At 48.6% G+C, this 15,008-nt stretch overlaps 1 protein-coding gene across 7 annotated transcripts in view; it reads left to right on the forward strand.

Annotated features, from left to right (window-relative positions):
* The window catches only part of ATP11A (ATPase phospholipid transporting 11A), a 155,096-nt gene that overhangs the window by 77,023 nt on the left and 63,065 nt on the right, over positions 1-15,008 (forward strand). For all 7 annotated transcript variants that reach the window (XM_044779673.2, XM_070520165.1, XM_070520164.1 and 4 more), the window contains exons 3-4: positions 9,612-9,701; positions 10,513-10,593. In XM_044779673.2, the coding sequence (XP_044635608.1) occupies positions 9,612-9,701; positions 10,513-10,593 (171 nt within the window). The remainder of the gene's footprint in view (positions 1-9,611; positions 9,702-10,512; positions 10,594-15,008) is intronic.

Consider the following 15,008-nt stretch of genomic DNA (forward strand, 5'->3'; position numbering starts at 1 on the left):
TTTAACTCATTGAGTTTTTTAATGATGGCTGTTTTGAAGTCATCGTCATTTAGGTTATGTATTTCATTGTCTTTGGGACTGTTTTCTGTGTATTTGTCATTTTCCTTCTGTACTGGAGATTTAATATATTTTTTCATACTGCTTCATGGCATAGATTTGTGTCTCCACATAGAGATAGAGCTTAGTTACTGCTTCGACTTCTTTCTACTGGTGTGGTGGGGGAACAGCTGTTTATACTGCTCCAACCAGGAACCCTATCAGCTGTTGCTAACTGGGCCTGGGCCCCTCCTCGTAGTCACAGTAGTCCTGTGGGTTCCCTCTTCAGCTGTGGGGGCAGTCACAAGGGGGCTTCAGGCTGCTGGTGCCTACTGTTGCAGCCCACCTAGACGTGCTCCCTCCTTAGGTATGACAGCGGTGTTATGGGCTTTCCCAGCGGCCAGGGGCAGGATCACTTATATTTGCAGCTCCGTCACTGTCGGCACCCACAAAATCTCATTGTCCACTATGGGTCACAGCAGAGCTATGGGCATCTTCTACAGTCTGGGGTTAGCTCACCTACCTATGCCACTTTTGTCCCAGGGTCTTCCAGCCTTGTGGTTGCCGGGCGGGGGTTCTCTACTAGTGCTGTGCAGAGGCTTTTGCTGAGGCTGCTGTGAGACTGTAGAGTTTACCCCTGGGCCACGGAGCCGGGTCGCTGGAATTCCACCCAGCCCCAGTCCTCTCCCAGGATATCTCCGGTAGCCCTGAGCCCCAAGCCGCAATAGCAGCAGTCACTGGGTCCGGCAGTGGCAGCTGGTGGTCCGCCACGCTGTTTGGGATTCTCTCCAGGACCCTCCTGGCATTGTTGATGCTGGGCGAGACCTCTCCGCTAATGGCAGACAGAGAGTTTGCCTGCTGCCCGGGCGGAACTCCGGAGCTTCCCTCCTGGGCCGCGGAGCCAGCCGCTAGAGCTCCACCCAGCCCCAGTCCTCTCCCAGGAGATCTCCGGTAGTCCCGAGCCCTGTCCGGCAGTCAGTGGGGCTGGCAGCGGCAGCTGGCGGGCCACTGCGCCATCTGGGATTCTCTCCGGGACCCTCCTGGCGCCGTGGATGCTAGGCAGGGCCTTCCAGCCAATGGCGGGCAGAGACTCTCCCCGTGGACTCAGGTGTGTAACTCTGGAGCTTCCCTCTGGGCTTAGGTGTAATTGCGGGGGGCTTAGGTAGGGCTCCAGTCACCTGTTTCCACCGTCACTCCTCTGGTGTGCGCTCCCTCCTGCCCTAGGTGTGTGTCGATGTTCTGGGGGCGTCCGCTGGAAGAAAGCTGCTTGCAGGTACTAGGCTGTTCGGGGTCGGGGTCGGAGGGTTTTCACCTATCTCCACCTCCTCCCGGAGGGAAGTCCGTCCGCCTTCCGATGTATAGCAGCGTGGGTCTCTCAGGCGTCCTGAGATGCTATATGGATATCCTTAGTTAAGCGATGAATGTCCAATTAGTTGTAGATTCGAAGGGGGAGAGACAAAGAAGACTACTCACGCCGCCATCTTGGATCTTCTCTCCTTCAAGGCAGTTATTTTTTAATGGAATTCTTTCATTTCGAAAATGCAGTGTAAAATAATAATAATAGCTTTAATCTTCAGAAACACAATATGGTAAGTAAATGGCTCGTAAACAAAATCCCAGCCAAATAGACATAGTCCGTGGCTGCCCAGAGATGATTGCTGGAGGGAGAAATAAACAGGAGGAAGTTCGTATCCAAAAGCAGGTCCATCGGTTCTGGCCCCGTGGCCTAGTGGTTAAGTTTGCGCATTCCGCTTGGGTGGCCCAGGGTTTTGCTGGTTCGGATCCTGGGTGTGGACATGGCACCACTCACAGGCCATGTCCCACGTAGCACAGGAAGAGGCACTCACAGCTAGATTATACAGCTATGTACTGGGGGGCTGTGGGGAAAAGAAGAAACAAAAAGAAGATTGGCAACAGGTGTTAGCTCAGGGCCAATCTTTAGAAAAAACAGGTCTTCCCAGTAGTGATACATATACATTTCACGCAGTCTCATGTAGAGCTCACTAAAGATGATTTCTATGCAGATGCGCACTCTGCTAATCCACTAGTGTGCCCAAAAAAGAAATAACCTCAAATATGTTTCTTAAAAATCTGCTCTTGTGCATCCAGATGCATCAAGAAACAGGAAGGGCACTGATCAACATTAAGATGTTGTGCCAGGTGTGGGCCTGTCAGGAGTCCGGGATACAGGCCATGGGACATGAAACCGACCCACACTGCCCGGTCTGGTCCGGTGGGACGTTTGTCAGAGGCACCTCGGCCTCTGATACAAATCCCCGGCAGCTGGCATCTCCCTGCAGGGATAAAGCTTGGGCCTTGAAAGTCCCGGCCCCAGTTCCTTCTGGTTGATGTGGGAAGTTCTCTAAAGAGCTGTGAGAGGAAACCTGAAACCCAAGCCCCTGGTCGATGGAGCCGTGAAGGGCCTTCTCGACGCATTGGAATATGGAATAGGAGAATATAGGTGGAAGCTGAGGGTGCTTTATTTATCATAAAAGCCCCTGTCAATGTTGTGGGGGAGATAACAGAAAGCAGTGATTTCTAGATCCCATTCCTGACCCTTTGTTATCTGATTTAAGTTTCAGAGCCAGTTTATTTTTATATTTTCAAAGCGTCCCACAGCCAGTAGCAGCGATGCGTTTGAGATGCCTTGTCCCACCTCCTCGCTCCACAGACCTCCATCTGGCCTCTCCCCATGGTGGCACCTTCCTGTGCCCAGCTGCCCTGGATGAACTGGAGCCGCTGGGCTCTTGACAAAGGAAACGCTGCGCAGGGGAGGTTGCGAGGATGGGTTTTGACAGACTTGCAGGTTCCTGGGGGTCTTTTTGAAAGCCCCGTCATCACACGAGGCTGTGCAGGAGGAAGCAGTAACAGAATAAAGTCGGCATCTTTTCAGGACGTGGGTCAGGCTGAGTCCACCCGGAAGAGGCCGGAGTTGAGCAGCTTGCGTCACAGCCCAGCCTGGAATTCCGTGTTTGTGCAGGGATCTTCGGTCCTCAGAGAGGCGGGATCGGCGGCTCACTGCCAGTCCCACGTAGATGATGGTGTCTAATTTTAGGAAACATTACACAACCTGCATTGCTGGTGGCATTTGTTACAGGAGGGCACTCAGAAAGACGAGGACTTAGCCTCTGAGCCGGGCCGGGAAAGTGGCCCTGATTTAGATCAGTGATGTGGACTCTAGAGCACGTAGTCGTTTTCCTTTAGAAATAGCTCAGGATGTATGAAAAATACAGTTTAATTTGTAAAACATAAGTTTATAAACAAGTTTGGAGAATATGTTTGTGGTAATGTATCCTGTTTTCTCGGGAAGAAAACTTTTATTTCTACCTTAAAAGAAAAGACTGTCAGCTAAGACTTCTTAAGCGCACAGAAGCCCCTACTCAGTAAGTTGGGTTTTATTGAATCAGAGTGTTTCGAGATATCTGTCACGTGAGCGTGACTGTGGGGGTGAAGAGGCCGATCCGCTTATGTTGAACTTCTGTCCGCTTCATCACTGCTGTTGGTGATGAGCGATTGATCTGAGCTCCGTCTCCTTTTGGGCAGTGTCTGGCCTTGGCTACTGACCACGTGCAGCACTGACCGTATGGCTGCTTGAGCTCCCCATGTGGGCAGATCCTAGACTTGAGAACACTGGAGCACTCCTTCATCAATTTCACAGGATTGTACTTTTGGGCACAAAATTCCTGTGGCTTCCAGCTCTGAGCTCAGGACGCCACAAAAGTGAATATTAGACTCAGCCGATGTGGTCACTCCATACTTTCGAGAAAGCTGAGTTACCTTTGATAAGTGAGAAGGTCAAATTACCTCTACCAGTAGTAGTACAGGCGGTGGTCTATGTTGGTCACGTCATCTAAGCTCTAACACAACCCTCTGAGGCTGACAGGACTCACTACACCCAGCTCATTCCCAAAGATACTGAGCCTCAGAACAAGATCGATGAGCCGCCCGGAGCCACATGTCTGAGCCTGAGACCAGCACTCCCTCTGCACTGTCAGCGCCACCTCTTACGAGCCCGTGATTCTCACCCATTTCCTAACATCGGTAATCCAGAATTGGGGTGTAATTTTCTATTTTTACATCCCCTTCGTCCACTCATAAATGGAAGAGAAAGCCCAGCGCGGTGGAGCTGATTGCCTTCCCCGGAAGTCCGTGGCCGGCCTGCAGTGTGTCTTTAGGGCTGCCTTGCTCAGCTTGGTGCTGGACCGTTTTCAGGTACATGAGAGCCAGGCGCCGGGCGTTGTCCAGACACTCTGGTTTTACTTTCTGGCAGCTAGTGAAGAAGGACCGCCCCGGGGCTTAGCTCTTAGAGTTTGCTTTTCACCACGTGACTAAAGGTAGACCAGGTGGGACCTGCTTCTTCGTCATGGGCCACACTCCCCACGAGTGACACGGAACCAGAGGTGACTTGCACAGAGGAGAAGCGTGTGGGCAGAGCCAAGCTCAGAGGCTCACGTCTCGTCTCCCGACCACGCACCGCGCGTAGGCAGAGACTTCGGGAGTGAAGTTTTTTATGATGTGGAAGTAATGGCAGGAACAGTAATCGTCCTGTACATTTCAACATTCTTCAGATGTCTGTTACAGTGAAGAGGGATGCTCTGAGCCACTCAGGTTTCACAGCTTGCTTATAGCAGAAAAACCTGGTTCATGCCGTGCTTGTCTCTCGATACCAGGGATTTCCAGGAATAGGTGCTGTTCTGCTGATCAGAAGAGGGCACATGACTCCTGAATATAGGTCAGAGGCTTACATTATACTGTGGCCCACGTGTCTAAGCAAATGTTTAGATTGTTACAATTTAACAAAGATGAAAAATGTACAACTGGCCCACCATTGCCGGTTTGCCAGCTCTTATAAGTGTAATAAAATGTTCATTTAATTTTATGTTATCCGTATGGCACTGACTTATCAGTACCGTCACGAATGTTTAAATTATCTCATTGAGTTTTCATTTTTCTTATCATACACCATCAGGAATTAATAACCGTCTTTTTGATCACATTAATGGTCAGCAGTAATAGCTCATTACAGTAATGTGTTCTGTAAAATATGGAAATTACAGAGCATGACTCAGTCTACACTGCAGCATGAGCCCTCTGCGTGCGATTGCAATAAAGTAATCATTTAAGTGGTTTTAAGTTCCAAATCGGTGCCGGTTCCCTGGTAGACTAGAATTTGGGAGGTTGAAACAGAGTCCTGAAATAATAACACTAAAATAGAACCAGACCACACATCCACGTCGCACCCTGGGGTTATTAAAACTTCCAGGTTTGGAAGGATTGTAGACAGTCATGTTTTATTTTATTTTATGGAAACTTTCAAAAATATACAAAAATAAAGACAGTAGTACCATAAATCTTGATGCACTTGTCACCCGCTGTCAGCAGTTATCAACAGTTGCCCAGACTGGTTTCGTCTGTGCCTCTGTTTTCTTCCCCAAGGTGATGTTGAAGCAAATCCTAAACAGCGTGTACTTTCCCTCTGTAATGATTTCAGCAGATGGAAGGTGGAGGTTCAAGTCGGACCTTTTCCATTAACGTGACTTAGCTGCTGAGTGATGTCTCACGGGTGCTAGCCGAAGTGCTTTCATTCTCTAACGTAGTAAGTGTGTTGGCCTGGGTGCCGGGGAATAAGGTTGGTTTCATAATGGGGGGCCTTAAAGACGATTCCATTTTGGGGTCAGTATCTCTTAGAAAGGAATTGTGTGAAGAAGAAAAGGTCGTCCTAGGTTAGTCACAGAAACACGAAAATGAGACATAAATGCCGTGATTACATCATAACTTTTATTTTTCATCAGTATTTCCTTTTAAAAGTTAATGGAAAATAAGTGACTTTTCTGTTAGGGCCCATTTAAAAGAAAATATATATCTTCTTAAAAATTTAAAGAGACTGATTGCGTTTGTTCTGTTTGTTCAACTTGTAGAATATTTTCTGAGCACCATTTAAGCCAGAACTTCGATCCTCACCTCGTTTCCTTCAAGGCACATCTCTTATACTCATTTTATAGAGAAGGAAACTAGAACTCAGTCGCTACATAATTTACTGAAGTTTACTGGATTTTTAAATGTCAGGACCAGGGTTTAGTTGGGGTTTGACTCCAAAGTCCATGTTTCTGTGGTATAATAAAGAGTAAATATTTCCAGAATCCCATAAAGTAGCCAAATTGTTCTGCAGTAGGGGTAGCAAATTAAGAATTCAGATTTCTTTTTTTCATTTTTAAGGAAGAAAGTGCCTATACTTTCACTGGCAATCAGGGTTGGGGTTTTTTGTTTTTTCTGATTGTGAAACCAGGGTACGGAAGATCTGGCTGTGTGTTCTCTACTCTCAATTTCTTTGGCTACATTTCTGTCCAGGACACCTGCTTTTTGGTTCTTAGTTTGGTTGTACTCAAGTGGAGAAAACCTAGTGTGAGTTTAACAAAATCCAACACCCATTCATGATAAAAACTGTCAGCTAACTAGCAGTAGAGAAGAATTCCTCAACTTGATAAAGAGTATCTACAAAAACCCCACAGCTAATATCATTCTTAATGGTGAAAAACTAGGTGCTTTCACCCTAAGATTGAGAACAAGGCAAAGAGCCCCTCTCACCATTTCTGTTCAGCATCTTACTAGAAGTCCTAGCTAATCCAAAAATAGAAGGAAAGGGAATGAAAGATACACAGATTGAGAAGGAAGAAATAAAACTGTCTTTGTTTACAGTGGCTGATGGTCTCTATAGAAAATCCCAAAGAATCGACAAAAACCTCGTGGAACTTAAAGCTATTATAGCAAGGTTGCAGGATGTAAAAAGTCAACTGTGTTCCTATATGCCAGCAGTGAACAATTGGAATTCGAAGTTAAGCACTATTTATATTAGCACAAAAAAAGGAAAAGGATACATACATACATCCTTAAGTATGAATCCAACAGAATATGTACAGGATCTATATGAGGAAAACTACAAAACTTTGATGAAAGAAATCTAAGATTTAAGAAATGGAGAGATATTCCATGTTCATAGATAGGAAGACAATGTTAAGATGTCGGTTCTTCCCAACTTAGTCTCCAGATTGAACGCAATCCCAATCAAAATCCAGCGAGTTATCTTGTGGATGTCAACAAACTGATTCTAAAGTTTATATGGAGAAACGAAAGACTCAGAATGGCCAACTCAGTATTGAAGGAGAAGGAGAAAGTTGGAGGACTAACACTACCAGACTTCAGGATTTGCTGTAAACCTACACTAATCAAGACAGTGTGGTATTGGTGGAAGAAGAGATGGAGAGATCACTGGAACAGAAGAGAGGGCCCTGAAATAGACCCCCGCAGGAATATTCGGCTGATCTTTGACAGAGGAGCACAGGCGATCCCAGGGAGCAAAGATAGCCTTCAACAGATGCTGCTGGACAGCTGGATGTCCACATGCAAAAGAAGGAGTCTAGACACGGATTTGCACTTTTCTCAAAATTAATTCAGAATGGATCAATCACAGACCTAAATGTTGTCAACACAAATAATCCGTAACCAATCTATAAATCAAAATGGGGGTGAGTTTATTCTGAGCTGAATGTGAGGACCATAGAGCCCGGGGCCTCCCTTCCCCAGGAAGGGCACCAAAGAAGTGGGGTGTACAGCGTGCTTATATACCCCAAACAGGATGTTTCACATATGATTGAAATGTCCCTTTTACAATAGTCGCGAGACTGCTCTGTCGGCACAGTGATTGATGAAACAGCAGGTAGGTCTGCTGTCTCGGTGGACACAGCAGAGTGGCAGGTCTGTTGTCTCGAGCTGGGTGGTCACAGGTGAGCTGGGTGGTCATAGGTGAGCACAGCAATCAGTTCCTAGCCTAGGGAGAGATGTTTATCCTTAAGGAAATGCCAGTGTGGGGCAAAGTTGCACCTTTATCTCAAGGCCATTTGTTCTTGCCATAGGAAATGTTTAAAGCAGATACACAATGCATGCTCAACAGCCACTCAGGCCCTTTGGAAAAACAGGGTCAGGCCGAATTAGGCTTACACCCCAGGGCTTCCTCATACACTCCAGAATATCCTGTTGCTGCCATTGGTTTATCAGTGTAAAACACACGACTATGAAAGCCCTCTGGATCGCATAGGAGAAATCTAGGTGACCTTGGGTTTGCAGTGAGTTTTTGGATCCAGTACCACAAACACTAACCATGAAAGGTAAAATTGATAAGGACTTGAATTAAGATTAAAAAGTTCTTCTCTTCAAAAGACACTGTTAAGCGAATTGAAAGACAAGCCACTGACTGAGGGAAAATAATTGTGAAACACCCCATCCCGTGAAGGACTGGTGTCAAACGATACATGGAAGATAAGGGTGTTCGGGGGCTGGGTGGGGCGGGCTTGGGAGGACCTGGAAAATTAATTTCTTTTCATAACCTGCAGACACCCTCTTGGAGTTGCTCGGGCCCTGTTCACTGGGGCCACCCTGAGAAGGGAATTAAAAATAGGGGGCGGGGGACCACTCCTTTGTTTTCACCCTCATTAATGAACTTCATCACCAAAGGTAGAATTGCCTTGTAATGTAAATTAGAACAGAAAATGGGAGTTCCCTGTATCTCTCTAAGCAATCCAAACTTAAGGCAAAGACGCTTTTCTTTGAAACCCTGGAGGTACTGTGAAGTGTGTGTGAAAACCGCATTCGGGACACACTGGATGGTTTGGGGCCATGCCGGCCTTAGTGGTTACATTACATTTTCAAGAGCTCATGTTTGAGACCTTGGCGTTAAAGGAGCTCTTGGTGGAGTTTGATGACTGACGTCTAGATGTTTGGGGCCAGCGCCCCGACGGGAGCTGACGTGGTCCCGTTCAGATGCCCAGAGCTCGAGCGGGCCGTGCAGTGGGCTGAGCACCTTCTCGCTCTTCGGTAGACTGTCGTCACCAAAAGGCAAAAACTGGTCCAGGGGAACTTTAAAAACAGCTTCCAAGCTGCGTGTTCACTGTGGGTTAATGACGTTGTTGTCAACACAAAACTTAAGGAAGCTCTTCTCCTGAGGCAAAAATGAGAAGTCGGAGCATGAGTGGGGCCAGGACTCCCCGCCCTGCTGCCTCTCCGTTCCCTCCAGGTGGGGGAAGGGCACCCGGTGGTGCTGGCGGAACCCCCTGCGTGGCACCGCCTCCAGGCTGCGGCAGGACCACCCGGTAATGGTGACTGGTATTTTAGCTCTCTGTCACCATCTAGTCTCACCCTAACGGCAGAGAGAGCTTACCAAAAACTGCAATCAAGGAAAAATGCTAAACGTGTTTGTTTTGAGTTAACAATTAGAGTTTATATTTTATGAAAGACTTTTGGCAGTAAAACTATTGTTAAGCTGCTTTGTGTTGCCTGAATTGTCTGGAAACAGGCCATTTGCATATGCTGCTTTCAGAGAACAGACTCTGTGTTAACAGTTTGTTCTTTTGGTCAGCAAATAGATAAAATGTGTACAAACACTCTAAATTTTGAATTGTGAATTTTGTATCTAAAACTAAACATTTTGCACTTTGCAGTCCGGTGCCATTTATCATGAGGCGGGGTAACCTGAAAAAAGGGAAATGTGATCAAAATGACACCTTGTTTTCTCTTTTCTGCAGTACACGTTTTGGAACTTCATACCTAAGAACCTATTTGAACAATTCAGAAGAATAGCCAACTTTTATTTTCTCATCATATTTCTGGTCCAGGTAAGACCAGTTGTCTTTCTGTCGCCTCAAATATGAATCTAGGTGTGTGAGCTTCTGTCCTCAGGTGACTGGGGTTTGCTAGGAAGGAGGAGTGAGTACTTGGTGCCCCTGACTTCTGTCCCTTCGCTCACCTTCCTCAAGGACATTGTGTCGGTTCAGAGGCCGTGAGCTCACCCACACACGAGCACTCTGCTCTCACGTTGGTCCTGGCCACCTCTGTCACCTTCCCGTCCTGCAGGGGGTCAGGAGCTTCCTAATCTTTAGGAGAAGTTCACCAGCCACGCTGAGCATTGTTACACTTAGCCGCTTCCTGAGCACATGTGGATGCTCCAAAGAAAATGTTGAGAGAGAGAGTAAAAAGAGAGAAGCACGGTGAGGTGTGAATTAGAGAACAATAGGTCGGTGTGTTAAGAACAGTCTCATTTTTCGCAATCATACAAAATATAGTTGAGGGACTTTTAAAGTTTCCCCAATGTTAAATTATCCAAATAATCTAAAGGGTGGCATCAGGAGCCAAATAATTTAAATTGAATGACAATGTTCCCTGGAATCAGACCTGTGCCTTTGCCGTGGCTAACGTGGCTTCCTTAAGCACATCCCTCCATTAAAGAAACCGCCCTCGGTTTTATAGGAAATTGGATGATTTACTTCTCATCTGATTTGTCTCTAGTGGGATAAAGGGGTGACAGTAAAGTGATTTAAAATAAGTGGAAGCAGGCCTTGGGTGATGGTGTCACAGGGCCGGCCCGTCAGTCTAAAGCCACTAATGTGTGTTTTTGGAAATGGTTCTATGATTCTCTTTTAATTGCAGTTGATTATTGACACGCCCACGAGTCCCGTGACGAGTGGACTTCCACTGTTCTTTGTCATTACCGTCACAGCTGTCAAACAGGTGAGAATCCTGGGGACAAAAGGGGGAAAGTCGTACGTGACCTTCTTATATGATGTCGCCTTTTAGCCAGAGCAATCTGGTTCCTTTTAGCTCTTTCATAGAAAATTTAACTAAGCAATGCATTTTTCTAAGTGTTTTAGCTAGATGGTTGAGTTAAAATGGAGCTCTGGTGTAAACAGTGGCCAGATAGGTGCCCATTGAGTTTGAGGAGGAAACCACGGTTTTCACGTCCTGAATCGGCAGGAGGTGGTATCTGATCATAGATGAATTGCTTCAGTTGTGTGTGTTCTGGATTGTCTTAACCACAAGGACCTGCTACCCACAGAGGGTCTGGGATGTGGCTTTGTAATAGAGCATGCCAACTCCTGACTCGCTCAGTGTTCTTTCTGGAACTGATGACTAAAGCCAGTGACTAATCTAAGAATGGTCTCAGTTACTTCCTCCACCCACTTAGCCAGTTTAGTGCTTCAGCCAGCACCACTATCTAGTCCAGAAAATTTCCATCGCCTCAGAAAGAAACCCCACACCCATGAGAGACATTCCCCATTCCCCCATCCCCGGCCCCTGGCCACCGCCTGTCTACTTTCTGTCTCTGCACATTTGCCTGTTCCGGACATTTCTCATTAATAGAAGCATACACGACGTGACCTTTTATGTCCAGCTTATTTCATGTAGTGTAATGTTTTCAAGCTTGGTCCACATGGTAGCGTGTGTCAGTGCTTCTCTCCTTTTTAAGGGTGAGTAATATTCTGTCATGTGGACGGGCCACATGTTTATCCGTTCATCAGCTGACGGACGTTGGGACACTGCTCCTTTTCGGCTGTTGTGGATAAGGCTGTTATGAACGTTCACATACGGGTTCTGTGTGGATGGAGGTTCTCAGTTCTGCTGGGTCCTGCTGTGGGAGTAGAATTGCTCTCATGTTTTGAGGAGCTGCCAGAGTGTTTTCCAGAGTGGCTGCACCATTCCACGTTCCCGCTGGTGGTGTGTGAGGTCACGGTTTCTCCACGTCCTCGCTAACGCTTGTGCCCATCATTTTTTTGCAGTCGTCCCGGTGGCTGTGAAGTGTCTCTTTGGGTTTTGATTTGCATTTCATCGGTCACTGATGATATTCAGCATCTTTCTTGTGCTTATTGGCCATTTATGTATCTTCCTGAGAGAGATGGCTTCAAGTCCTTTGCCCGTTTAGAAATTGGGTTGTCTTTTTACCCGCGAGTTGTAAGGATGCTGTCCATGCGAGTCCCTTTTCTGCTGCAAACTTCTGAACCCGTTGATGTTTGCATCTCCGTGTTGATACGTCAGTCTTTCGTTTGAGACATCTGGATAATGTGTAGAGTGACAGCTTCTAGTTAAATCTTGATGGTCAAATTCTTGCTGACAAAGCCACGCTTTCCTGGTGTTAGTCTTTAACTAAAAAATAAAAACACTAAAACATATATTTTACGTGGAACGTGGTGCAAACGCAGCCACTGGGTGACAGTGGTAATGGTGACATCTCGCAGAGGGATTTACTTGACATGGGGACATGGAATAGGGCCACAGGTCTGCCTTCCCGCCAGTGGGTGTGGGTGCCTGCAGGCTTCCTCCTGCTGGTCTGTCTGGACTTCCCTACGAGAACGTCCGGACTGGTATTTTTTTAACACAGAACTGTGAGGAACATTTAAGGATTGCTTCGTGTTAATTTGGCTTTTATTTTCCACTCACCAGTAGTCTGGAAATGCAGATTTGAACAACAATGTGGTTTTACTTCATACCTGTTAAATTGGCTTTTAAATGTAAAAGTCTGAAGACCCAGTGGGCATGAGAACGTGGGGACACGGGCATCCACGCGCTGCGACGGGAGCGTAGTGGACCCTCTTGGAGAAAGGTCTGGGGACGTCTGATAAAGTCGAGGGCGTGAACACCAGGGGCCCTTGGAGAAAGGTCTGGGGACGTCTGATAAAGTTGAGGGCGTGAACACCAGGGGCCCTTGGAGAAAGGTCTGGGGACATCTGATAAAGTCGAGGGCGTGAACACCAGGGGCCCTTGGAGAAAGGTCTGGGGACGTCTGATAAAGTCGAGGGCGTGAACAGCAGGGGCCCTTGGAGAAAGGTCTGGGGACGTCTCATAAAGTCGAGGGCGTGAACACCAGGGGCCCTTGGAGAAAGGTCTGGGGACGTCTGATAAAGTCGAGGGCGTGAACAGCAGGGGCCCTTGGAGAAAGGTCTGGGGACGTCTGATAAAGTCGAGGGCGTGAACACCAGGGGCCCGAGTGCATCTGAGAGTGGACCGCAGAGATCAGGCCGTGTGTCCTGGGATGCCCCGTGTAGCCGTCTTTGTAGTAGAAAACTAGGCACAACCCAAATGTCCTTCATCGAGGTTGTGGGCACCCCGCTGTGTGTGTGGTGGAAAACAGGGCAGTGGGCTGTGAGCCTGAGGCCGGCCTGGGCCCAGCGCTGCCCCCTCCCAGCCCAGGTTCGCCCTTGGCCTAGCTGTGACCCCTCAGGGCCACAAAGGGTTTGTGGAGAGGACAGAGTGAGGTCACCGTGTCCAGAGCTCTGAGACCTGCCGAGACAGCCTGTTCCACACTCTGACCTTCAGCTTTCCTGCCTCCACCTTTGCCAGGTCCTCCCTCTCCTCCACGCGGCACCCCCCTGTCCTCTGACCAAGCCCTGGCTCTTGGGGGAGACCTCGCTCCTTGCTCCCTCCACCTGCCTCGTGTTCTGTCCACTTGTCGCTTTCCCTCTCCTGCCCATCGCCAGCCGCTTCTGGACGTCTCCACCCACCAGCTCATACACCTCAAGACTTAACTGCCCTCCGTGCTGCCTTCCCCAGTGACCTCAGCCGCTCGTGCTGGGCATCCATTCCCTTCCTCTCTCAGCTCGGAGAGGCCCCTTCCGTGGAGCCCGTTGCCTGCCTGGCTCCTGGGTGCTCCTCTCCTCGCCTGGCCCTAAGCGGCGTCTGACATCTGGCCGCCTCTGTCCTGCAGCGAGCCTGGGCAGACACAGAGCCTTCGGGTGGCCCCACTCCCCACCCTGCCTGGCCTTCCGCGTGTGTCCACACCCCCAGCACCAGGCTGGCCCCTTCCCAGCCCCCCACCCCTGTCGCTCCTGCCGCCTCTTGCATTTCTCCACGTTATCATCTCTGCCTTTCGGGGCAAACACTCAGCATCCCCTGAGACCACCTGTGAGGCCTCTGCTCCTCTGAGTCCTCCCACACCCCAGGACTGGGTGCTGCACCTCACTGGTGCCACGAATCTCGCACAGCGACGCGACTGTCTTTCCCACAAATCCCGAGAACCACAACAATAGGGACAACGCTGTTCATTTCAAGCACACAGTTGCTGTTAAATACGAGTTTGACAAACCCAGGGACCATCTGCTCTCTGCTTCATTCCAGTTTCCTCAGTTCCCTAGAAAGACAGTATTTTAACAATTTGGGAGAAATGTGTGGAAAAGCGATCGGACACCCGGGGTCTCTCTGTGATGATCACAGCCAGAGAAAATCCCTCGTGCTCGGCCCTCTCTCCCTGGGCACCAATTAGCTTCCGAAAGTAGGAGGTGCTGTCACTTGGGTTTGCTGGTCTGTCTCCCATTCGAGGAGACTCCAGTGCAGAGAGATTGGGGCAGCTAAGGGGAAGACGCGCACTGTGCCTGCTGCCCCTGCGGCTGCCACATCGTGCAGAGCCGTCCTCCCCACAGTGGGCTCAGGGGCCTTGTGACGGGACCCACTGTGTCTCCTCTGTGTGGCGGTGTGTGTTCTGTGTGGCCACCTCTGGACATGCAGATGGCTGTCGGGCACCTGGTTGTACCTTTCTTGTGCTGGGAAATAACCCAGAGAAGACGGATTCATCGTCCTGAACCCAAACGCACTTCCACATCCGTGAAACATGGCTCAAAAGGCATGTTGGTTGCTGGAGAAAACCTCTATGCCCCACATCCTAGTGTCACTTCTTTCAGAATTCTGCACCAAACTCGTGGGCCAGAAGTGGGTGGTTTCTTGTATCTGGGGAAGAATTTGAATGTCTGTACTTGTGCCTATTTGAGAGCAAGAGGATTTAGTTGTGAGAATGAGGTCGGTCTGCTTTTCCAGCGCCCGAGCCCGTGTCTGCGTCCACGTAGGAGTAGCTGTTGGCAGTAATTTCCTGTGTTTGTTACGATCACTAGAAAGCACACGTGTGTGGAGACGGCGAGGCTTCCGTGGTGTCGCAGGGCGGACCGGGCGGTTTGCTGGGTGTGCTGGCTCTCAGCTGCCGGACAATGAGAGACACTCAGCAGCTGTCTGCCGGCGGGCTTGTGCCTTCCAAGGTAGAACGCTTACGGCAGCTGGCGGAAAGGTCATTGGTGCCGAGTTTCTTGAGGACTTTCGGGCAGTTCATGTTAAAGTCTTGCTCAGTTTGGCTCAGACATTTTATCTTTAGGAATCTATACTAAGAA

This window comes from Equus asinus, chromosome 11 (genome assembly GCF_041296235.1).
Source record: "Equus asinus isolate D_3611 breed Donkey chromosome 11, EquAss-T2T_v2, whole genome shotgun sequence".
Lineage (NCBI taxonomy): Eukaryota > Metazoa > Chordata > Mammalia > Perissodactyla > Equidae > Equus > Equus asinus.